At 42.1% G+C, this 27,195-nt stretch overlaps 1 protein-coding gene across 1 annotated transcript in view; it reads right to left on the bottom strand.

Annotated features, from left to right (window-relative positions):
• Positions 1–27,195, bottom strand: part of LOC126188598 (hemicentin-2-like) — a 1,730,700-nt gene that overhangs the window by 18,532 nt on the left and 1,684,973 nt on the right. Inside the window, exon 11 of the mRNA XM_049930200.1 lies at positions 23,581–23,753. Within this exon, the coding sequence (XP_049786157.1) occupies positions 23,581–23,753 (173 nt within the window). The remainder of the gene's footprint in view (positions 1–23,580; positions 23,754–27,195) is intronic.

Below are 27,195 nucleotides of genomic sequence, written 5' to 3'. Positions count from 1 at the left end.
TAATTGTGATTTATGTTCGAAAACATAGCAGAAGTTTCCTGTCAGCATTTACACAAAATATTAGGACATATAGAGACAAGAGGATGACAGTGTTAATCTTTTTGAATTGACGAGTTGATACATTCAGTTGGCAGTATCATAACACAGAACTACTTAAAAGACCAAACAATCTATACTTTTATTCTTCAGTTATTTGAAGTAACTCACAAAGATAAGCTAAAGTCATCCGAGTACAAAAGTGTATACTACAAATTATTTGGGATGTGAGTTTAAGAAGGTCCTGGTGAAGTCTATCCAGGAATCTTGGTATATCAGTTATTCCCAATCCATTAATTACCTATAACAATTTCTCCCAAATACTATATCTCACAAACCAACAGCACTAATCATGGGCCTGCCGGGGTGGCCGTGCGGATCTAGGCGCTACTGTCTGGAACCGCGCGACCGCTACGGTCGCAGGTTCGAATCCTGCCTCGGGCATGGATGTGTGTGATGTCCTTAGGTTAGTTAGGTTTAAGTAGTTCTAAGTTCTAGGGGACTGATGACCTTAGAAGTTAAGTCCCATAGTGTTCAGAGCCATTTTGAACTAATCATGGATGCTAGGCAAGGAAACTAATTTTTTATTTGTTTTGGTTTTCGGTCATCAGTCACGTGACTGATATTACGCGGCAGCCATAGTTCCTATCTTGTGCCATCCTACTCATTTCAGAAAGTCATTTGCGAACTACATCTTGAATTATTTGTGGAATGTCTTCTAACCTCGTTTTCCTCTGAAGTTTTTTCCCTCTCCAGGTCCCTGTAGTATTGTGGAAGTTATGTTTTAACCCATGTACTACCTTCCTGTCCAATCTTTCTGACTGTGTTTCCGTATCTTCAGCGATTTTGCGGAGAGCTTTCTCTTTCCTAGATTCTCCACCTAATTTTCAGCAATCTTCTGTAGCACCACATCTCCAACGACGCGATGCTCTTCGTTACGGGGGTTCCCATAGTCCGTCATACTACTACCACATATCGATATACACCGTACGTACATTCTCAGGAGTTTCATCCTCAAACCAAGAACCACATTTCATAATGGTAGACTTCTTTTGGCCAGGCTTGTCCTCTTTGTCCGTAATAGTCTACTTTTTATGTCTCCATAGCTTCGTGAGTCATGCAATACTTTGCTTCCTGAGTACCAAAGTTCCATAACTTCATCTACTTCTTGGTCACCAGTTTGAAAGTTAAATTTTTCGCTAATTTCATTTCTGATGGTCATTACTTTCGTCTTATTTCGATTCACTCTGTCCTTAGTGTGTACTCATTAGACTGTTTATTCCATTCAACAAGCCCCGTAATTTTTCTCATCTTGCACTGAGGTTAGCAATGTCATCAACGAATATCATTGTAGGAACTGTCCGCTGTTAGGGAAAACACATTTTCAATAACTTGCCAGTAAACTAAATAGTAACAGGACCTAAAGGATTTATTAATAACAATCTTTTTCCCCACTGACGAATTTCCTAGTAGGATCAACTGAAATGCATTGTAAACACTTTCTCCAAATGTGGGGTCTAGGTAATAACTGACTTGAGAACCTCTTCAGTACAGTAATGCAATCCGTGTAAGTAAGTATTGTAAACTGTGTTCTTTTCTCCCTTGTTTGCAATAGATTCGGAATTGTCTAAGCATTTCAGGATGTACATATTTACATATTTCTGATGACTTTTGGTCTGATCAGTAATTAGGACTACAAAATAAACACTGAAATAAATGCTCGTAAATAAAATCACACAATGTTATATATACGTTCTAAAATAAAGATGTAATAGGCAACTGTTAACACCACGATTTCTGCAGCATCCTGTAACAGGTAGCATCCAGGTCACTGAAACACACAGCAACAAAAAAATACTTCAAATGAAATACATACCAAGAAGTAAATACAATGAAACAGACTGGGTCGGCCTGCTGTTTCCATTCTTTCACAATTGATGTAATCCACATGAACGAAGCGGAGTCAGGTTAAACAGAGTTGAAGGAAAATGTGTAAGCGTTTATCACAAATAATGAAAACCTTTTGACATCGCACAAGACAAACATTAGGTTTCTTTAGATCTAACCAATAGCAGAATACACTAATACGCAGTATGAACTGTGATACTGAACCATATTCAGATGCTGAAATATATAAACTAAAACGCGAAAATATTCCTTGCTCTGTCTGGGAGAAAGAGTCTGGATTACCACACGGCGTCATCAGAGAGTGCAATTTTTTCACAACTGCTGGAAACGTTATAGCAGCAACAGCCCTTCATACAAGATATACGTTTCGAAACCAAAAAAAAAAGAAAAAATTATAGAACCATACCAATTGAATATACAGGGTGAAAATCGTTGAACTGTATGAGAAACTCGTAAATTGGTTACAAACTACAGCGTGCACACACTTTATTCAACATATATACATCATTACAGATATTATGATTTACCTTATGACACGTTCGATATGCCTTCCATCATTGGCGATAATGTGGTGCAGTCGAATAGCGAAGTTCTGCATGATCCTCTGAAGCGTCGGAACATCGATGCTGTCAATGACCTCCTGAATGGCTGTTGTCAGATCTGCGGTGGTTTTGGAGTTATTGTTGTACACCTTGTCTTCAATATAGACCCACAAAAAGGAGTCGCCTCTGTGCAGATCCGGAGAATGTTGGTGCCAATACAGGCCCATGCCAGTGGCCCCTGAGTAAACTAGATCGAGAAAGTGGTTCCCAAAGTGCTCCTCCAGTCTTCGATGCGATCGAGCTCTGTCTTGCATGATTTGGATCTTGTCGAAATCAGGGTCACTTCCAAAACCTTCACGTACCGTTCGGTAGTCACCGTGCCATAAAGACATATCGCACCGATTATTCCGTGACTGGACAATGCACACAACAGCCATCCGTTGAGGGTGAAGAGACTTCTCGATCGCGAAATGCGGATCCTCAGTCCCCTAAATGCCCCATTTTTGCTGAGTGATGAAACCATTCAAATGAATGTGGGCTTCGACGCTAAGCCAAACCATGCATGCGCATACTAATTCCTATCATGGCTCGCGGCCAACTGTGCAGTTTGAGCTTTCCAACTCAAATCATGCAGAAGTTATAACAATTTTATTTCACATAGTTCAGTAACTGTCATCGTGTACGATTTATTAGAACAACTGGAGATACACAGACGTTTGAAGTAAAATACAGAAACAAAAACCTAATGGAAAACGAAGTAACTCCGCGAATTTTTCACTTTGATACAGTGTTTTTGAAACAAAAAACGCTAAAAGAATGGTATGAAAAGTATGTACCCATTTTGTTCTTTATAAGTACATAATCCCTTCCATGATATTGCAACTAATAGATAACATCTACTACCTGTTGATCTTCAACAACATTTCCTTGCAACAATTTCGCGGTATGTCTCGGTTTTTGGTGCGCAAAAGCGAACAGTATAGGTGATAATTGCCTAGCGTAAATTTCTGTGTAATACAACGATCAGGATTATAATTACTTTACATTTATCCAGTCGTAGAAGATAAACTGACATTGAATCTCCGCATATATGCGTTCCACTGAAGTTTGCGAACGATGCAACAGCTCCCAGACAGCTAATATCACATTCAAATCATGATAAGGTAATTTAAGAAATTCGCTTGCAAGTGGAAAATATTCCGTGAGACGCTTCTTTACAAGACAAATCAAATAAAAATATCCTGACCTGCAGCTGCAAATCTTTTGATGTTAAAGACAAAACTATAAGATTCATATAACACATGTAAAATGTGAAACTAATATAGCACAACTAACATGCTAATAAAACAGCGAGCTCTATGATATCATATGGGACTGTGGTAATATTGTTTCTAGAGTGAATCTTCCACTAAACATTGGGTTGTGTGCTATGAAGTAAGAGGGTATGAGAGAGGTAATGAAACTCTTCTCTCGACAGCAAAATATTTATCTTGTTCCTTCCTTACGCGTTTCGGCATTTCGCCATTGTCATAGGGACGGAACACTGACGATACACGACATCCAACTTACGCTTAGTATGAGTAAGTGCAATGCCGAAAAGCGTAAGAAAGAAATAAAATAAATACCCTCGTCCAGACGTCAACAAAACTGTTGTATCATACCGGTAAGTCGTGCAGTTGTGTTGGTATTGTGACTGTTCCTGTACCGATCGGAAGATCATGCCTGACGTAAATGCACACATAGTTACAACGGGCGCTATCTATGAGTAGAACGTCTTACTCGAATGAACTCCAGAATTTCAGCTGAAAGTGAAGCACCATTAGGGATGCATTAGGGAGATCTGTGGAACAGGAGAATGAATATCCTTCATGCCACGAAGGAAAATCGCGACCAATGATCGCGTTCCCATCATCGCGCTATGCGCAATAGGTTTGTCAAACAGGGAAGTAGTCCGCCGTGTGCTCCGCAGTCAAATTGATGTAGAAAAGACATCGCATAGATTTCAATTGACAGGTCGTGTTGAGGACTTCCACCGCATAGGCCGTCCACGTTCGACAGGTGTACAGGATGATATATATAGCCGCTGTGGCCGAGCGGTTCTAGGCACCTCAATCCGGAATCGCGCTGCTGCTACGGACGCATGTTAGAATCCTGATTCAGGCATGGATGTGTGTGGTGTCCTTAAGTTAGGTTTAAGTAGTTGTAAGTCTAGGGGACTGGTGACCTCGGATGTTAAGTCCCATAGCGCTTAGAGCCATTTGAACCATTTCATGATTGATATACACTACGTTTGAGTCAAAGGAATCGTGGGCTGAGTGTTCCAGAATTGAATTCGGCTTTCAAGAGAGGCTTCACGACGTCGTGTATCGCGTCAAATTGTTAGGAAAGGCTTTCACGATGCGAGTCTCCATTCCTGACGATCGGTACGAACGCCACGTCGTACCCCACAGCACCAAAAACTGCGTTGGAGATGATCAGCACATCATGCAGAATGGACGTCCCAGGATGGGAGTTGTGTGTCGTTTATTGACGAAACTGGCATCAGTTTTTACGCTGACAATCGCAGAGAAGGTGTTTGGAGACAGCTCGGTAATACCGAACCCCTTAAACACTGCGTCCGACACCTTCAGGAATGCGGTGGTGCAGTGATGTCATTACCTGGGCTCACCGCACACCTCTCGTATTTGTTGAGGGCAATCCGACTGCTCTGCAGTACTCAGGCTAGATTCTGCAACCAATAGTTGGACTCTGTCACTACTGTTACGGTGACAATTTCATTTAGATAGACGATAACTTGCATGTTTATCATGCTGTTCTCGTGAACACGTTATTTCAGCAATCTAGGATCATCAGAATGGAGTGGCCTTACTGTCCCTTGGACATGAAACCAATCTAACATGTGTGGCTCGATTGAAACGAATGGTTTTTGGATATCAACAATGACTACCTACTCTGCGCGACTTAGGCAGAATCGCCATTAAGGGTGGGTTAATTTGAACCATGACTGGTTTGATGCACTCTTCAATGGTATGCCATGAAGAATTCAAGCGTTCATCTAAGCAAGCGGACGTTCCACCACGTATTGACTTTGCTTCAGCGTACTGTGAAAAACCTTCCATGGAAAACAAACGATTTTATTGTTAAATAAATTTTGGTTTTATGAATTGTTGATCTGGAAACGGTGCTTCAGAGCCATTTTTTGATTTCTAAGCCACGAATTTAGAAGTAAATAAGTGGCGCAAAATTTTTGTTGAGGTACGTATTTTGAGGTCAAGACTAGTTTCATTATAAATGCCTCTCTCATATAGCTTCCATACAATATGCCTCTTAAGGGGAGAGGTGCCGGAGGAAAGAAAGTGAGAGGGCTAGCCGACAATCGTGCTGTATAGTCAGAAATTCGCTCGCGAATGGAAAGGTTTTAATTTTGAGCCCTGTGGCTTTATAAAAGATCGTTTCATAATAGCATAAGTTCCGCTTCAGAGTGGATGATTGATTCTGGAAACAACCTTGGACTGTGATTAAGTCGTTTCTCCATTTTATTTTATTTTATTTTTTTATTTATTTTTTTTTCCTTCTGGAGTGTTAGTCCGTCGAGATAAATCTACGAAGAAGATCAAGAAATATTTTAGTCGAACGGTTGAAAAAACTGTGTTAACATTTACCATACTTTCGAAAAACGCAGAGTATACAATTCCTACGCATCTCAGAGACAAATTAAACATTTCTAGCTGCTCACTACGAGTAGAGTGAAGTACTTCACAGTGCAATAGAGGGACAAATCTAAGATTTCCAAAACAGTTGGTAGAACTATGGTGTCACGAAACAGATTACAATTTACATCAATATGTACTTATTTTAGATAGAGTGGAAGAGGATTACGGTTTAGAGTTCCGTCGACAGTAATTTCATTTGAGTACGGAAACTCGGTCTGACCGAAATTAATCGTGTGCTTCGAAATGAACCATCGACGCATGCGCATTGTGAGGGAGAACCATGAACACCTCAAATACTTGTCGCTGGACTTGGTTTCATCTCTCCTCTTCTCGAGTTCAAGTCCGTAAACACTGCACCACAGTCTGCCCTGTTATTTCGGATGTCATCAGTACTACTACGCAGAAAGTAAGTTTACCCGAGACTGCATAAAAAGCTCATATCTCCGTCGCAGTGCTAGGCCGATGACACGTATCACTAAGAATGCGGGTGAAAATGAAAGCTATTCAGAACGGGAAAGAGTGTTCGATCTACATTTATAAGATGATAAGAGTAAAACATAATGTGGTACCCCAAACAATACATAGCAAAAAGACATTGCACATCGCAAACAACTTTTGGCGGCCAGAGCTGAACCTGACGGTATATAAAGGAATTTTTGGGACTGCGGAAGATCGGGCATTGTGACAGAGAATTAGATTTACCAAGACCAACTATTAAAATTTTCAGTAACAGAAACGCTAGGGATGCATGAAACCGAACACCGCCACATGTAACGAGACCAACTGATAACGATGTGTTTGAGAAATAGAAGCGTTAGAGAATCATTAAACCGAACACTTCCCTATCAGGCCTAAGCAATCAACTAAAAGGGAGCGAGGAAAGTATCATACTTTTGCAGTTTGGTGACAGCGTCATCCATTGATACGTATCCACATATTTAATACTATTTATTCCGTTTGTTCATACTATCATATACCTATGCTAAAATGTTAGTTAATAGATAATATACTTCTACATGTTTCACATTCCACGGAGGTTGTAATAACTATTATTTATTCGTTGACCTCTCAATTTAGGTTAGGAGTTTACTGCCAGGTGCTACACTGTTTCTTTGGAATGTTTTTGCAGATTCAGAATGAACTTACACAGACGAATATTTCATAGTAGTTTGAAAGAATTTTCAGAACCAATAAGCAAATCTTTTTATTTTAAGACTAAACTGTTAAGTCACTTCATTTATGCTAGATCGAGGGCAATCTTAATTATTTATATAAGGGCTAAATTAATATCGTGTGATGTTTCCAATTTAGTAACCCACGTAATTTGAAAATATCAATTACAGTACATCAGTATGATTTAAAGTTTGCTAAATGTTGCAATGGTCATGTCATTATCAGGTGGATAGCGCTTTGTTTTTATTGTGGGATGTGGCATGCGTTTTTCAGTTGTATTTGGAAAGCAGCGATGGGTCAAGAAATAAATATTGATCGAAGTAGAAAACTGATGTTCGTTTTTGTATTATCTAACTTAGTGTCGGATAACAGGTTTTTTTTTTTTTGGGGGGGGGGGGGGTAAAGAGAACACCTATGCTTCGGCAAAACTTTCGAATGGTACAATTCGGTGCTAACGCGATAGCGCTAATTTTCTCAGAGTAAGGGCCTTGGTCCCGTGGTCGAAAAGTTCTGCCAGATTTGCTACAGTAATCAGCTCAAATTTCGAGTCCAAATCTGGACGAAACTTTTTGCAGTGAATGATGGCTTCGCTCAGTACTACACCGGCTTGACTGAAAACTCTGGAATTGTCAAGTAATTTCTAGATTAATATTATCAGACAAAACGGTTTTAGTGAAACTTTAAATTACGATACCTTTCTTTTCGTGATCCGATTTCGATTAACTAAACCCTATACGGTGGCGCTGAAGAGGTAATTGTGTTTGACGTCTCCCATTGTGCTCCAACGATCAAATCTGAAATGTACTATTCTACCCTCAGACAACTGAAGAACCGACTTCAGCGTGTTTGTCGCCACAAAAATGTAATCGAACTTCTACTTTTCCATGACAACGCAAAACCTTACAAAAGTAAGAACACCCAAGAAGATCTCACAATTCTTCATTGGACTAGTCTCCGTCATTTACACTACAGTCCCGATCTCGCACTTTCCAGTTTCAACCTGTTTGGCTCGATGAATAATGCACTCCGCGGAAAGCGCTACGTGGATAATGTGGGGGCGAGGCCAACGTGAAAGATAGGCCGCGGCGCGTAAGTCACGTAAATAGTCCTGTACTGCTCGCTCGCTCGCTCGCTCGCTCGCTCAGCTCAGCAGACAAAATGCGTTTCTAAACCTGTTAACTCGCAGCTTGGCCTGTAAGTACTAACGAGAATTGCATCTTACACTGGAAGACTATGAAGTCTTACTGATTAACACTACAAAAGCAAAATTTTATTTTAAAATCAATACTAGATATAAACGGTATAATGGCTTCCAGAATGAGATTTTCACTCTGCAGCGGAGTGTGCGCTGATATGAAACTTCTGGCAGATTAAAACTGTGTGCCGGACCGAGACTCGAACTCGGGACCTTCGCCTTTCGCGGGCAAGCGCCCTATAATTTTTTTCATTTTGTTCGTTGTTGATCGCTGTGTTTGGTCGTTGCGGACGTCACATGACGTTACAGAGGCCAACCAGCTCTCTAACCGAACACGCTGAGCTACCGTGCCGGCGACCATCTGAGCTACCCAAGCACGACTCACGCTACGTCCTCACAACTTTACTTATGCCAGTACCTCGTCGGTATAATGGCTTGTTTGTAGCATTTAGTCTCTTCTGCTTAAAAGTACTCATTACATGCTGGAAATGGTGACTTGTACAACTGATAATCACTTTAGCATGATTTGATTTTATTGTACGCCAGTATAGCCGTAACAAATTATAAGTAGGCCCATGGACTTCCCATCATTATAGGACTAATAACAGTAAGATTCCATAGTCGCAAATTCCAGTAGAAGATTCAGTTTTCGTTTGTACGGACACGCCTAGTTACGAGTTCACAGGTGTAGAAACGTAGTTTGTCTCCTGATTCGAGCGGCGAGCGAGCGAGCGGAGGACTACGTTCGTGACGTACGCGACGTGCTCTGTATTGGAATCGTGAATGAAACCTACTTTACAGTTAAACTAAATTTTGGTGGAATTTAATAGCTGGATTTATATTTCACGGATCACTCTCACTACATCTAGCTTCGTGGAGTTCATAACATCGGCTGTTTTCTCATGATAATTTACAAAGTGATGGGAGACATGCTGTGGATTATCGACGCGAAAATACTTGTTTCTTACTATGATGAGCCTCTCTCCAGCCTCAGTGAAGGGACAAACAGTAAACTCGTTTCTGAGCCGACCCACGATGCTTATAAATGACCTTTATACACTCCTGAAAATGGAAAAAAGAACACATTGACACCGGTGTGTCAGACCCACCATACTTGCTCCGGACACTGCGAGAGGGCTGTACAAGCAATGATCACACGCACGGCACAGCGGACACACCAGGAACCGCGGTGTTGGCCGTCGAATGGCGCTAGCTGCGCAGCATTTGTGCACCGCCGCCGTCAGTGTCAGCCAGTTTGCCGTGGCATACGGAGCTCCATCGCAGTCTTTAACACTGGTAGCATGCCGCGACAGCGTGGACGTGAACCGTATGTGCAGTTGACGGACTTTGAGCGAGGGCGTATAGTGGGCATGCGGGAGGCCGGGTGGACGTGCCGCTGAATTGCTCAACACGTGGGGCGTGAGGTCTGTACAGTACATCGATGTTGTCGCCAGTGGTCGGCGGAAGGTGCACGTGCCCGTCGACCTGGGACCGGACCGCAGCGACGCACGGATGCACGCCAAGACCGTAGGATCCTACACAGTGCCGTAGGGGACCGCACCGCCACTTCCCAGCAAATTAGTGACACTGTTGCTCCTGGGGTATCGGCGAGGACCATTCGCAACCGTCTCCATGAAGCTGGGCTACGGTCCCGCACACCGTTAGGCCGTCTTCCGCTCACGCCCCAACATCGTGCAGCCCGCCTCCAGTGGTGTCGCGACAGGCGTGAATGGAGGGACGAATGGGGACGTGTCGTCTTCAGCGATGAGAGTCGCTTCTGCCTTGGTGCCAATGATGGTCGTATGCGTGTTTGGCGCCGTGCAGGTGAGCGCCACAATCAGGACTGCATACGATCGAGGCACACAGGGCCAACACCCGGCATCATGGTGTGGGGAGCGATCTCCTACACTGGCCGTACACCACTGGTGATCGTCGAGGGGACACTTAATAGTGCACGGTACATCCAAACCGTCATCGAACCCATCGTTCTACCATTCCTAGACCGGCAAGGGAACTTGCTGTTCCAACAGGACAATGCACGTCCGCATGTATCCCGTGCCACCCAACGTGCTCTAGAAGGTGTAAGTCAACTACCCTGGCCAGCAAGATCTCCGGATCTGTCCCCCATTGAGCATGTTTGGGACTGGATGAAGCGTCGTCTCACGAGGCCTGCACGTCCAGCACGAACGCTGGTCCAGCTGAGGCGCCAGGTGGAAATGGCATGGCAAGCCGTTCCACAGGACTACATCCAGCATCTCTACGATCGTCTCCATGGGAGAATAGCAGCCTGCAATGCTGCGAAAGGCGGATATACACTGTACTAGTGCCGACATTGTGCATGCTCTGTTGCCTGTGTCTATGTGCCTGTGGTTCTGTCAGTGTGATCATGTGATGTATCTGACCCCAGGAATGTGTCAATAAAGTTCCCCCTTCCTGGGACAATGAATTCACGGTGTTCTTATTTCAATTTCCAGGAGTGTACAATGTACGTTACTTCTCGGTACAGTTCTATCTGAAACTCTACTTACAAAGTTCGTCAGGCAGTTAGCAGTACAGATATTAAATGTCGCAGGAGTAAGTTCAGGAGGGTCATATTTTCAGAAGCCTTGGTGTATATTGTTTTTCGGAAGCTGTTTGCTGGACGATATGTTTTGATGAGAGATACAAACACGAACACACAGGAATATTTTTTCTAGTCAAGGTGACTATCACTCTGTTTTGAATTAAAATTAAGATTCACCAACGATAGAGCGAGTGCAACAAAAGGAAGTGATTCTGGTGATTTAACAGTACGTATTCTCTGTACTGAAATGTTAGGAAATATGTCGAATATTCGTGCATCTAGAACCAACAAGTTTATTTTATTTCAAAACAAACGCCACCAAAATATTCACTAGAAATATAGGCAAGCTATTGAAGCAGACAGTACAACAATATGACAGAGGAGGAGACATGCAGATACCTATAATAAAACTGGAAGTCTCGAAGGTTCAAGAAATTAAAAATAAATATTAATTGAAAATCAAACCAACTGTGTATTGAAGTATCACTGGCCACACAGAAAGCACCGCATATTTTGTTCTGACATGATGCACGATTAAGCATTATCATAAGAAACTGTCATCATAACAGTAAACAGGATAACAGCACCTCTCATTGTCTTACAGAAATAATTGGTAATATCTGAAGAAACTACCAATCTGAAAGAAACTTCAAGATAGTGGCAACTAATAACAGATAAGGTCAAAAATATTACATGACCTTCTTTCATTTGTAGATATAGATTACAAATTTAATAGAGTGCATGGAAGTTTTTGGAATAAAATTGAAAGGTACTTACTGAACCGCTTATGATTCATTATTTGTAAGCCAAACAGCTTCCTCTCATCTGAAAACTGGTACAAAGCTTGCAGTTTTTCCTGTGGTAGCCCTGTTTTAGAAACACAGCACTGTAAATCCAGTAATGGCAGTTACAGAGCTATGTGTTATCAATATGTACCTACCACAAAACAACAAAGAAAAGTAGGCCACATGAAGAGTCAACACTTTGTGACATAAAAGGCATTCTGGCTAATGTGAAACGCGAGGACTTTTCAGAAAAGTTCACTTGACTCTATAAACATTCTGTGCGATATAATCTGTTGAATACCTGAAGCATTAAGTCACCATCTTAACGTTTCTTTGTTTTTCATTAAGCCGGCCTCGAATTCTTTGGACCGACGGGATCTATATTTGGTCTATAGCGCCATATGAAAATATTTCATAGCCGTTATAGTCCGATGGTGAGTGAATTATTGCAAGTTGGTAAATACGAGTGAATACAAGAGAAGTGGAGAATTACTTTGTCATTTACTTCCAGTTTTCATAGATCTAGTGGAACCACTCTGAACAACTTGTGGACGTCCATTGTTCTTGCGGACATGAGACAGCGGCTGATGATATAAATAAAGAAAATTAACCATGAAACCCGTATTATCAAAGAAATTTATTTAAAATAACTAGGCCGGCCGAAGTGGCCGTGCGGTTAAAGGCGCTGCAGTCTGGAACCGCAAGACCGCTACGGTCGCAGGTTCGAATCCTGCCTCGGGCATGGATGTTTGTGATGTCCTTAGGTTAGTTAGGTTTAACTAGTTCTAAGTTCTAGGGGACTAATGACCTCAGCAGTTGAGTCCCATAGTGCTCAGAGCCATTTTAAAATAACTAGTTTAGTCGTATTGTCAATACGTTGTACAGTAGAGATTTCACTCCTGATATATGCAGTTCGCGAAAACTAGTATTACAAGGATTCTAGCATGCAAGGGCTGAAGAGAAAAAGTATTCATTTGCTTTATACACTGAGTGACAAAAGTCGAGTCGGACCTCATTTTCCCAGGAGCAGTGCAGCAACAAGTCGTTGGAAGTCCCGGCATTAATACTGAGCCGCCCGTAATTGCAAAAGTATTGCCGGTGCAGGATTTTGAACACGAACTGAGCTCTCGATTCTGTCTCATAAATGTTCCTTGGGAATCACGTCGGGCGATCTGCATGCTCGAACTGGCCAGAACGTTCTTCAAAACAATCGCAAACATCTCTGACCCGATGACATAGCGCGTTGTCATCCATCCAAAGTACATGAACGGCTGTAAATGATATCCTTGTAGTCAAATCACCACCTTGCGCAGTGCATTCTTGGCCAGTTGGGTGCATGGCTTCGTGGGGTCTGCATCAGGCTGGTACCCTACCGTTGGCTCTTATCTACTGAATTTGGGACTCATATGACCAGGCCACGATACTTCAGTCGTCTATGGTCCAACCGTTGTGGTCACGGGTCTACGAGAAGCTCTGCAGGCGATGTCGTGCTGTTAGCAAAGGCGCTAGTGTCTGTCTTTTCCTGCCATAGCGTTAACGCCAACTTTCACCGCACTGTCCTAGCGGATGCGTTCGTCCTGTGCCCCCACTAATTTCTGCGGTTATTTCACGCAGTGTTGCTTATTTGTTAGCACTGACAAATCTACACAAAAGCCGCTGTTCTCAGCCGTTAACTGAAGGTCGTCGACCACTGCCTTCTCCGTGGTAAGAGGTAATGCCTTAAGTTTGGTATTCCAGACACACTTTTATACCGTGGATCTCGGAATATCGAATTTTCTAACGATTTCCAAAATGTTGTGTCCCATGCGTCTGGCTCAAACTACCATTCCACGTTCAATATTTACTCCCGTGTGCGGCCACAATGGAGTCGGAGAACTTTTCACCTGAATCACCTGAGTACAAACAGCTCCGCCATTGCACTGCCCTTTTATAATTCGTGTACGCGATACTACCGCCATCTCTATATGTGCGTATCGCTGCCCCTAGACTTTTGTCTCTTCAGTGTAGAGGACCTGAAGTGGCGTAAATTTTACGTTGAAACTAGTCGTCTGAAATAAATTTCTTTAATGATACTGCTGCGGTGTTTCGTTTTCTTTACTGAGAATAAATATCGTTTTATCTATTGAGCCGCTTAGGCCATTATTGTCATTTGCGAATGACTTGCGAATGAGGACTTCGTTGATGAGTGGTGCAGCCGGCCGCAGTGGCCGTGCGGTTCTAGGCGCTGCGGGACTGCTACGGTCGCAGGTTCGAATCCTGCCTCGGGCATGGATGTGTGTTATGTCCTTAAGTTAGTTAGGTTTAAGTAGTTCTAAGTTCTAGGGGACTGATGACCTAAGATGTTAAGTCCCATAGTGCTCAGAGCCATTGGAACCATTTTTTTGATGAATGGTGCCCACCTGACAAGCAACAACGGACGGGACCACAGTCTCGATGAATCAAGAGCATAGTAAGAGCATTCAACTATCACTTGACATTATCATTGCCTTTTTTATTTTCTATTTTATTTATTTATTTATTGTGAGTCAACAGTCTTCAGTGTAGTTTGATGCATCTCTCTCTTTTACCAAACTCATCATTTCTGACTATCACATCGAGCCTACATCCTTAGTTATCTGCAGGATGTGTTGGAGTCTCTGTCTTCCTCCACAGCATTCTCCCTTCTACAGCTCCCTCTAATAGCGCGGAAGGTACGTCCTGTTCCCTATCGTCCTGTATCTTCTTCTTCTCAGTGATTTCCATATGTTCTTTTCTTCTGCGATTCTGCGCAGGTCCTCATCATTCCTTACCTTATCAGTCCACTTAATTTTCAATATCCGTCTGTAGCACCATGTTTCGAATCTCTTCAGTTCCCGTTTTCGCACAGTCCATGAATCATTATCACACAATGCTGTACTCCAAATGTACATTCTCAGAAATTTCTTCCTCATATTAAAGTCTAAGGTTGATACTAGTAGATTTATCTTGGCCAGGAAGGCCCTTTTTGCCAGTGCTAATCTGCTTTTTGATAGCCTCCTTGCTACATCCGTCATTGGTTACTTTCCTGTCTAGGTAGCAGGATTCCTTAAGTTCATCTACTTCGTGTTCATTAATCCTAATGTTAAATTACTCGCTGTTCTCATTTCTGCTACTTGCGTTCTTCGACTTACTTTTGATTCATGTTCTGTACGCATTAGACTGCTCATTCCATTCAGCAAATTGTGTCAGTCTTCTTCAATTTCAGTAAGAGCAGTAATGACATCATCGAATCGTATCATAGATATCCTTACACCTTCAATTTTAATTCCACTCCTGACCATTCTTTTATTTCCCTCATTGCTTCTTCGATGTATAGATTGCGCAGTAGAACTAAAAGACTACAGCCCTGTCCAACATCCTTTTTTATTATAGCACTTCGTTCTTGTCTTCCACTCTTATCATACCTTCTTGGCTCTTGGACACATTGTGTGATACCCGTCTTTCCCTATAGCTTATTTTCCCGAGAACTTCGAACAGCCGGCCGCGGTGGCCGAGCGGTTATAGGCGCTTCAGTCCGGAACCGCGCAACTGCTACGGTCGCAGATTCGAATTCTGCCTCTGTCATGGATGTGTGTGATGTACTTACGTTAGTTAGGTTTAAGTAGCTCTAAGTTCTAGCGGACTTACGACCTCAGAAGTTGAGTCCCATGGTGCTCAGAGCCATTTGAACCTATTTTGAACATCTTGCACCATTGACGTTGTCGAACACTTTCTAGAGGTCCACAAATCCTATGAAAAGTCTTGATTTTTCTTTAGTCTGGCTTCCATTATCAACCACAACATCAGAACTGCCTCTCTGATGCCTTCACATTTCCTAAAGCCAAACTGATAGCCATCTAACACGTCCTCAATTTTCTTTTCCATTCTTCTGTATATTATTCTTGCCAGCAATTTGAATGCATGGACTGTTAAATTGATTGTAAGAGAATTACAGCACTTGTCAGCTCTTGCAGTCTTCGGAACTGTGTATATTATATTTTTCCGAAAGTCAGATGGTATATCACCAGACTCATACGTTCTACACACCAACGCGAATAGTCGTTTCTTGTCACTTCCTCCAACGATTTTAGAAATTCTGATGGAACGTTACCTATCCCTCCTGCCGTATTTGATTTTACGTTTTCTAAAGCTCTTTTCAATTCCGATTCTACGACTGTATCCCCTATCGCTTCTATGTCAGCTTTTGGTTTTTCTTCTATCTTGTCATCAGACAAGTCTCCCTCTTCATAGAAGACTTCAGTGTTTTCATCCCTCCTATCCGCTCTCTCTTCTGAATTTAACAGTGGAATTACCATTGCTCTCTTAATGTTACCACCTTTGCCTTTATTTCCACCGAAGGTTGTCTTGACTTTCCTTTATGCTGTGTCAGACCTTCAGATAAACATTTATTTTTGATTTCTTGGCTTTTTTAATGCAGGTATTTCGTCTTAGCTTCCCTGGACTTCTTGTTTACCTCGTTTTTCAGCGACATGTACTTCTTCACTCCTGAATGTCCCTGAACATTTTTGTTCTTCCTTCTTTCAATTTATCAGCTGAAGTGTTTTTTCTGTTAAGGTGGTTTCTTCGCAATTACCTTCTTTGAGCCTATGTTTTTCTCTCCAACTTGTGTGATTACGCATTTTAGAGATGGCACGGCTGTCGAAGTTTTATTAATATAGAGGTGGCATGGTAGTCAAGTTTTGTTATGTAACAATCATTATGACTATTAAATTTTATTAATATAAGAAGTGGTATGGCTGCGAGGCCAGGAGAGAAACTTTATTGAAATCCGTATTAAGACACTGCACAAGCATCGTGTTGGAAAGGCACGATGCACGTAGCATGTGGCAGCGGAAAATAGAGCGAGGCCGAAGTCTGATGTCAGATATGGTTACTCCCGGGGAGGTAACACACATCTACGTACTAAAGCCAGATGCTCAAGGCAAAACACAAAAGCGCTGGCAATCCTGCCGTTCTTCAGAAGCATTCCCACGAGATCGGACGTTTCCAGATTGTTCGAGAGATTTCTAGGCAGTTCTGGAAGGATTTCAGTCATTAACAAGACATTTAGTAGTAGCAGCGGAATGGAACAGTGCTAGAGAAACTCATCCAGAAATCCCCTAAAATCGTTATGTAAACGACGAACGCACAAAACCAACACATTTTTAGCTAGAGTGGGAGTCAGTACCAGAAAGTAAACGAGACAGTACTGTAGCTGAGACTCGGAGTCACTATAGACACTTTGATCCTGCTGCAGCAAAAATTACGAGAAGACTGTACATATGAGGGAAGGCAACTGAGTTTCCGATGAGTAGTTAGCTATAGTAGCAACGGTTTTCTACCTTTTAATAAAGCTCTGTAGAGTTTGTCTCTGGTAGTAGCAATGAGTAAATAGGCTATCTGACATTTCCTTTGTGTCAGACGATACATAGAAACATGTGAGTAGTTCGCTACAGTAGCAACGTTCTTCTACCTTTTAGTAAAGCTCTGTAGAGTTTGTCTCTGGTAGTAGCAGTGAGTAAATAGGCTATCTGACATATCCTGTATGTCGGAAGATACATAAAAACAAGTGATGTCTTACACTTCCCTCCTATGAATAAGATGACTAACTGCACGAGTCACAACGAGTGATAATTACTATTTTCTGTGCACCACAATAAATACAGATACGACCGCTGACTTGCACTTGTCACCTATTGTTACAGTATGTAACTATGTATTGTTAGTTAACGGTAGTATACAGGAACAGGGAGTTACTGTGACTTAACGTTTAGAGTGGTAGGGGATAATTGTTTATGTGTGACGGTATAAAACCACTCTAACATCCCTCTCCAAGTAAGACTGAACTACTAAGAGATACAGTGTTTTTGAACCGTGTCCTTAGCGTTTCCACCATTATTCATTTCCTACAAACCAGTAACTTCTCCTCTCCATTCCAAGTTCACCTGTGCTGAACATCCTGGGAGACATTCTCCTTCCATTAAAGGTGATTTAGGGCGACATTGTCGTCACCGTCCTGATTGCGCCACGCAGACCACACCTTCGTCCGGAATTGGTGGTAGAACCTGTGCCAGGGCACGACAGTATATCCCTATAGGACGCGAACTGCCTATAAGGATAGTCACATTTACACATTTGAATTTTGTCAGGAGTATGCTGACGTAATAGTAAAAGTAGATTCGTTCAAATATTCATTCCAATTGTGCAATGAAACCAACTCCTGCTCTTGAACATTTCAACTACACAGTGCTCAGATAACTTTAACAATTATTCCTGGTTCAACATTTTGGATAATATTCAGAGCATTGTAATGATGCCACATATTTCGTGGACTCAGTTCAGTTCAAAGAATAAAATAAATAATTTGAAGATTGTATTTGACGCGTATCTCCTTCGACAGACACAGTTCGACTCCTTTGGGAAATAATACAGATGGCATGATTCCACGTACTCGTTGAGCCCTGTCAGTACTTCACTGATGCACTGTAAGTGGTCTAGCCGCACATGACGCGTACGGCAGTTGTGATAAAGTACAGTGATTATGTCGGCCATAGAGTTCCGACGGCAGAACTCCGAGCAAGTCCTACTGATGGTAAAGTCGGCGTGTGCAGATGCGGGAAAGTGGTCTAGATCAGTAATACTCAACCTTTTTTGTTCATGGCACGCTATGCAATGTAGCATGCTGCCGCAGCGCAGTGACATACGAATTCGAAACAGTGACGAGTCAGCAACAATACGAGAGCCTCTGTCTAGCGTGAGCACAGCTTGTATCCACCAGTCAGTTTTGAGTGGACTCGCAGTCCTAACGCAGTCAGTGTTTTGACATATTTTGAACTTGAGTTTTATTTACACACTTGTCTGCATTGTTCATTAAAAATAAAAAGATTGAAAATGATTCAGAAACAAACAACAGTTACAAAAATGAGAACGAAATGCTTCCAAAAGTCACGTGAAAGCTGTTCATTCTACTGGAACATTTCGTAAATACCAAGAGAATTATTTAAACTTCGGATTTACGTTCGCTAGACCTGAAAACTGTCCCTTACCAGAAAGTGCCGCGTGTGGAGTAAAACTAAACAATGAATCCTAGTAAATTTAAAACACATTTGAATAGTAAACATGGTCATTTATCTGGGAAAGAAAAAAATTGTTTTAGCCTAGTGATTTCATCAACGGAAAAGCGAGACAAAGCTGTGGTACTGTTTCAGAAAAATTGAAAGTGGCCAGTTATAAAGTTGTCAAAGCACTAGCGAAATAAATAAGTGCAGCCCCATAATGTGGCAGAGGACTAATTTTTCCTGCATGTAAGGAAACAGGAAATCGATGTTAGGTGATAGCGTCGAGTAACAAGTACCTTGGGTGCCATTATTAAATGATTCCATTTTTCGGCCAATTAATGACATGTCTTTAGATATCCAGTGCAATGTCCATGAAAAACTAAGCGACGATAGTATATTTTCGCTACAGCTCGACGAATCAACTAATACAAGCAAGAAATGTCAATTAAGAGAAGGAGGAGATTAGTCTTTAACGTCCAGTCGACAATGTCATTAGAGACGGAGCACAAGCTTCAATTAGGAAACGATGGGGAAAAAAAGCGGCCGTGCCCTTTCGAAGGAAACATCCGGGCATTTGTCTTAAGCGATTTAGGGAAATCACGGAAAACCTAAATCAGAATGGTCGGACGCGGGTTTGAAACGTCGTCCTAATGTGAGTTAAGTGTGCGAACCATAGCACTACCCCGCTCGGTAAATGTCAATTAGTGGATTTTTTGAACAGCATTCCATTATTAAACAATTGCTTTCGTGTACTGAACTGCCCTCGAAGTCAAATTGTTCAGATGTGTGTAATACTATATCCAGCACTTTCAAACAAAACGGGCTGTCCCGGAAATATTATGTTTCTGTTTTCACAGACGATGTACCAGCAATGACTGCAAGGTTCACAGGACTTTTTGCGGGACTGAAACAGGATACCCCGATTGTAGTTTCAACAAATCGCTTCAAACACCGTGGGGCTCTGATGCTGAAGACTATTCCTACAGAACTTAGAAGTGTGTAGAAAAATTTCCGCTACCAGTCACAACATATTTGAGCAAGCTGGGATAGTCGGCACTAAACAGCATAAAAGGATACAAGAATCAGGAGATTGTGACTGGTAGCGGAAATTTTTCTACACCCTATACAGGAACAGTCACAGTGTTCAACTGCATCCATTGTGGATAAAATTAACTTTAAAGTGTTTGAGATTCAGTCATTAACATGGTAAATTTTTTTAAGTCTGGGGCTCTTAAGACAAGACACGCCAAACAGCTGTGCAGTGAAGCGGGATCTGGACATGACACTTTGGTTCTCTATACTAAGATCCGCTGGTTGTCGAAACATAGAGTCCTAGAAAGATTTTTGAATTGAGAGAAGAGCTATTAAAATTGTTTATCGTCGAAAACCCAGACTTTGTAGCACAGTTAAATTACGAGGAGTGGTGTCCAGAGGTAGCCTACTGGTCGACATTTTTCGCCATTAAATTACCTGAACGAGAGTATCCAAGGAAAAGAAGAAGAACGTGTTGACATTAAATTATAAACGCCACAGATACTAAAAAAAAAGCCTTGGAATCGAGAAATCATTTGTGGAAAAAGCAAATCTTAAAATGTTTCCAGTCACTTTCAAGGTAGATTCACACAGTGACATAACCTGCCAATTCGTTTTAAATCACCTCATCGTTCTTGAGAATAGCTTGGCACAGTATGTTTCCTCCACCACTGTCGACACACATGATTGTTTATGCCGTTTTTATTCTGTGTCTCTGTAATCAAACCCCGACCTTTGTCTGGAGGTAGAAGATCAGTTCGCAGGACCTTAGATAGACTGGACGCTTCTACTGAAATATGGTGAATTACCACTTATCAGGTTCTGGATGTTAGCGAAGGAAGAGTATCGAGTAATACCACTGAAAGCTGTTGATACCCTGTTGCATTTTTCTACCACCTGCCTGAGGAAGCTATGATTATCGCCACTAAACAGCGTAAAAGGAAACAAGAATCAGGAGAGAATTTCTTCAGTTGAACAGAAATGTGTGTGCTTGTCTTCATTTCCAACACGAATTAAACTTTTGCGTAAGAAGCGACTGGCTTAAGTTCGTCGTTGCTAACTCAAGTACATAGGGCGTAAACTAATAAATAACCTGAAGATAAATTTATGTTCTGGAATATTACTATACTGAGTGATTAACCTGCTCCTATCGATAAGCTTTTCGCAACCTGCAGTGCCTTCTAAAACGACGTGCGGTATTTTCGTACTCTCTCACGCTCTACGTGCACAATCCTAGAGTTACAGAAAAAATGAACAGGACCTTTATGTAAGAAACTTAATAAAGTTAAATTTTTTACTGGGGCACGTGTCCGCTGCAGGCCACAGTTTTGGAGCTATCTAAGAAAAACGCTTTTAGTATCACTATTGTACGTTTTTCTTGAACAGTTCAAAAACTACGTCCTCTAGCCAATACGTATCCCAATGCTTTCCTACAAAGGGGACATTTTTTATGAACGACTAATAGTATTTTAAACATAGCTGCACAACAGCAACGGTTCCACGTAATAAAATTATAAACAGCCGACCAGTTGCAATTGATAAAGAGATCTTTACCTAGGTTTCAACAAATTTAAATTTGTCTTCTTCAGAAGGTGGCCTAAGGACAATGAACATCATAGCTTACATTAAAAGGTATGAAACTTAAGTCAAGAATAGAGTTTAACACATATTAGAGAGCTCTTGTGTAACAAAATTATGAGAAGGACGCCTGGTACTTACAATTTTACATTAGTATGGACTGATGTATCATCGTCGTTTTTACAAATATCTGCATAGATCCATTTGTCCAAATTAAAATATAGCCCTGAAAATAGGGTTTGTCATGTAAATGTAAATTAGTACATGATGTTGCAGAGCTCACAAGCGACTGAGTGTAATCGGCCAGCGTAGTTAACTGTAACGTCTCCTTCTCTACAGATAACAGTTTAAAAAGAAATCTTGTACATTCAGTAGAGATTGCCAGCGATTGGTTTTCCAATTCAGGTGTTTACAAACTAACCTGTCATAACTGCCCCTCATATTATATTGGTCAAACAGGCAGAGCTGTGAAAACACGACATAAAGAACATCTATTAGGTAAAAAAGGAGCGAATATACACAACTCTACTTTTGCTGAGCACCTCTTGATAGCCGGCCAGACGCCTAAACAGTTAGAAGACACGGTTATCCTACACAGACAAGTCAAAGGGCGTAGACTAGACCTGTGGGAAGAGTTACAAATTTTTAAACATCTAGAGCTCAAAGGCGGTAATATACTGAACGACCAGTTGAACCTTGCTTGTAGACAATTTTTCGAAGGCTTTAAACCTGTACTGTTTATGGTATAACATTAATGCTGGTAACCTCAGTGGTCTATTTTCTCAGGAAGCTATGATGCACTTTCAAATCTTTAAGCTCACTACCCTTTATGTAATGTGGTTTTCTCACGAGGTATGGTTGCCACTACATCGGCCCGTATGTGATTTTCTCTGGCTCTAAAACGTCGGCTCCCTGAGAATGTGTATTAACTGGATTGTGGACCAGGGTTCGTAATTTTGTCTTAAGAGCCATTATTGTTAATTTTAAATTTCTGACATATATACAGTGTATGTGCTTCACTAATATTGTAATGTAATTTTTATATTTTGGCTGTATATGCCACTGTACGTAACTCTCGGCGTAAGCGCCACCTGCCTTTTTGATGTATAACTACGTTAATGATACCAAGGCTCCCATACTGTTATAACGGGAGTGTTAAACGCTTTCCTTCTTTTTATTGTTACTTTATCTAAGGACGCTATTAATACTGATAATTTACACGTTGCTTTTGTACGCCAGTCGGCACATGGTTCGCGACATGAGCGCCACCTGCCCTGGCCGCAGTGTAACTACGCTGGCCGATTACACTCAGTCGCTTGTGAGCTCTGCAACATCCATGTACTAATTTACATTTACATGACAAACCCTATTTTCAGGGCTATATTTTAATTTGGACAAATGGATCTATGCAGATATTTGTAAAAACGACGATGATACATCAGTCCATACTAATGTAAAATTGTAAGTACCAGGCGTCCTTCTCATAATTTTGTTACACAAGAGCTCTCTAATATGTGTTAAACTCTATTCGTGACTTAAGTTTCATACCTTTTAATGTAAGCTATGGTATTCATTGTCCTTAGGTCACCTTCTGAAGAAGACAAATTTAAAGTTGTTGAAACCTAGGTAAAGATCTCTTTATCAATTGCAACTGGTCGGCTGTTTATAATTTTATTATTTAGAACGACTAATAGTTTGCACGTAGTGAGCGGAATTGAAAATTTTGGGCGTGGTATTTGAAGGCATTACAGGATGCATAAAACCAATGGGTAGGGGCAGCAGTTCGCCCTGTATATGCTGTTGTTGTTTTTAAAAAATAAATGTTCAGTGAAATTACTTCAAACGCTTTTATTAGATGTACCATAAACCTTCAGAAGAAATGGTGGCACGTCTAGCTAATATCGTAGCACAGTATTGTGCCACGGTTCACCAATTGGGAACCGCTGCTGCAGATGATACGGCCGGCGTGAGCAGCTGAGACTTGATGGCCACTCACTCACCTCCAGCACGAAGTGCTGCGCCAGGTCCCCGTCGTCGCCGGGCGAGCACCACACCTCCAGAGAAGCCGCCGGAGCCTCGCCGCCGCGGACGACGGCCATTCTGCTGCCGGCGCCGAAGCTGACGCCCGCCGAGTCATTGCGGACGCTGCACTGCTCCGGCGGCTGCGGCGTGCCTGCCGAAGAGGAAGAAAGGCGGCAGTGGAGGAGGGCTGTCACTGAATCACCTGCGCTCGTAAGGAAGACTGCACAAGACCAAAGAGTAACATGATTTGCTATCCTGATCAATAAAGCAGACTGCTGTGCGTTGTATGCATTCAGGAACTCTAACATTCCTTTGAAATTAGCGCGTTCACACATCTCAATTTCTACCTTTGACCGTACTGGATCCGTCTTGCTACAGAGTAGGACAAAAATACGGAAACACCGACAGAAATGCGCTCTTGAACTCAGTAAATACAGATGCTAACCAAGGCTGCAGGCTAGCCTACCAACGGCATCTACATCTGCCCAGATACGCCGCAAGCCACCGAGCGGTGCTTGGCGGAAGGTACATTGTACCACTGCTTATCATTTCCTTCCCTGTTCCACTTCCAAATTATGCAAGAGAAAAGCGACTGACTGTATGCCTCCGCATGAGCCTTAATTTCTCGTTTTTCCTTACACGAAAATTATGTTGGCGGCAGTAGAATCGGTCGGCAGTTAGCTTCAAATGCCGGTTCTCTAAATTTTCTCAACAGTGTTTCTCCAAAAGAACCTCGGCATCCCTCCAGAGATATCCACTTGAGCTCCCGAAGCATCACCGTAACACTTACATTTTGTTGGAACCTGCCGGTAAAAAATCTAGCAGCCTCCCGCTGAATTGCTTCGATGCCTTACTTCAATCCGAACTAGGTGCTGATTCCATGATTCCAAACACTCGAGCAGTACTCAAGAACAGGTCGCACCATCGCACCATGCGCCACCTTTTCAAAAAAATTGGCTCTGAGCACTATGGGACTTAACTGCTGAGGTCATCAGTCCCCTAGAACTTAGAAATACTTAAACTTAACTAATCCAAGGACAGCACACACATCCATGCCGTAGGCACGATTCGAACCTGCGACTGTAGCGGTCGCGCGCTTCCAGACTGTACCGCCTAGAACCCCTCGGCCACTCCAGCCGGCGGGCTCCTTTACAGATGAACCACTCATTCCTAAAATTCTTCCGATGAACCGAAGTTGCCCGTATGCCTTCCTATCACAGTTTTCACATGCTCATTTTACCTCATATCGCCTTGTACCATTACGCTGAGATGTTTAAACGACTTGAGTGTTTCAACCAGGGTACCAGTATTACCATACAAGAACATTCCAGGTTTGATCCTCCTACTCATCCGCATTAACATTTTTCCACAAAGCGGACGAAAGTGTGCTTTAATTGATCATAACAGTCGGTCATTGAAGAGAGTTTTCACAAAAAAGTGGGAGGACGACAGCTGAAAACGTACTGCAGATCTACCGGAGTTTCTCTAAAAAACTGTCTGCATCAAAACAACAAGAATGGAGCTCCAGAAGCAGTGAACGGCGGGGCGAGTAAGAATTGCGAAACTGCCCACCAGCGGTGCAGTTGTCATTTCTTCATTACCTTACAAGTGTCACTTGTGGTCAGAACAGTGATCCTTGTGGTTGTGAGTGTATCGTGCAGGAGCTAAGTGAAGTCGAACGTGGACAAATTGTTAGTCCTCCTATGACGAATGTTGCCGTAGTGAAGGTAGCCGCAGTGTTTAGTATTTCTAGAGTCACCGCACCAAATATTTATACCGCCTACTTAGTCACAGCGCGGAGGAAATTGTGTTTTAAATTATTGTGACAGACGGTCATTAAATAGGATTGTGACGGAAAATAAGAGGCCGACAGGTGCAAAAGTTCTGCAGATTTACGTGTGTCACTCGATAATACTGTGTGCACCAAAACAATGTGAAGGGAGCTGCAGGGCGAGCCAGAATTACAAAACCACTCATCAGCGATGCAGTTGCCCATAACAAGAAAACGGTGTACCGAAGCAGTTACACGTAGACTTTGGAGCAACAGAAGAAATTCATTTGGTGGGATCAGTCTTGTTTCACACACTTTGCAACTTCTGGACGACTCTACGTTCCAAGAGTGAAACTTGGCGATGTCTGAGTATTCCATCGGCCCTGTGATTACTCTGCAGGGTCACATTATTACCGAGTATTATGTGACCGCTTTGGCTGATCGGGTCAGTCCTATGCTACAGTGTTTATTCCCCAGTGGTGATGCTGTGTTCTAAGACGACAGTGCCCTTATTCACAGACCTCGTATGCAAGATTGATTTTGTGAGCACGAGGATCATTTGCCACACATCCCGTAACCACCACAGTCAACAGATTTCAATATTCTTGGGCCTTTGTGGTCTACTTTGGAGAGAAGGGTTCGCGATCTCTATACACCTCACTGTAATCTGAAGCTGACACTATTTTACAGGAAGAATGGTGTACGACTCCCTTTAAAACCAAATAGGACTGTATTTACCCATTCCGAGAGGACTGGCAGCTCTTTTGAAAACCGATGGGTTTCCTACACCGCATTAGGCATGGTAATATCTTCTGGTGTTTCCATATGTTTGTCCAACACCTGTAAGTGGAGCCGTACCATCTCGAGCGACTAAGATGTTCTCTAACTGTTTTGCATGTTACATGGTGACTCCAGCACGAAACTTTATTATTCGCTGCAACGCCGACTATTTTACAGCACTTAGAGTATTCGCTGAAGCTTGTCGTATTAATTGAGGTATCCACTGATACAATGATGGTCCGGAAGGACAATGGCAACAAGCTGCAACAGATTAACACAAATTAACGCCGTCAATTAATTACTGTATTACCCGTGCTGGTGAAATAGGGCCAACTTCTGGCTCACAGGATGTTAAATACGTAAAACTTAAGTTACTGCGGAAACAGCAAGAAAAATATAATTTATGAACGCAGGCTACGCAGCTACAAGTCGTTCGTTTTGGTTATAGTTCTATACTATGATCGGTTCTCTTTATTAGTAACGACTACAGGAAAATGGCAGTCACATTGTGATTCTACCATGCTCACAGACAACGATATTGCAAAATTTCTTCAAGTTGGCGGCATCTGCTTTAAACAGGTTGGTACAGTGCTGTACAGAGCAAGCCAGTCAACGGATACTCTAAAAGAATTGTTCACCTTCGTAGTGTCTGGTTCCCTAGGGTCAAATTTACATCGAGATGAGAACTGTGCAGTTGCTAGAAGACAGCTGATATGTCACAGTATTCTTCTTTCAGATGAAGAGACACGCCTATCGTGTTTAGTTTATGTCGCACAATTCCTTCTTGAGGCAGCGACTTTTTTTGTCAGTGTCTATCATCTCAAGTAAAGTCACGTATAAATTCATCATTTAACGTAGGAAAATTCATTAATTAATCCAGGAGTAACCACGCAATCCAGGAGAGGAGTGAATACCTCAGGAAAAACTTATGAGTAGCGTGGACGACATAAAGGTCAGCAAAGTAATTACAGTCCTCTCTGGAAATATTACACTGAGACGCCAGTACGTGACCATTGGTGTGAGTGAGGGAAGCAATACGTGC

This window comes from Schistocerca cancellata, chromosome 5 (assembly GCF_023864275.1).
Source record: "Schistocerca cancellata isolate TAMUIC-IGC-003103 chromosome 5, iqSchCanc2.1, whole genome shotgun sequence".
NCBI classification, from domain to species: domain Eukaryota; kingdom Metazoa; phylum Arthropoda; class Insecta; order Orthoptera; family Acrididae; genus Schistocerca; species Schistocerca cancellata.
The sequence above is the reverse complement of the archived record's forward strand: the minus strand, read 5'-3'. Positions and strand labels throughout refer to the sequence as shown.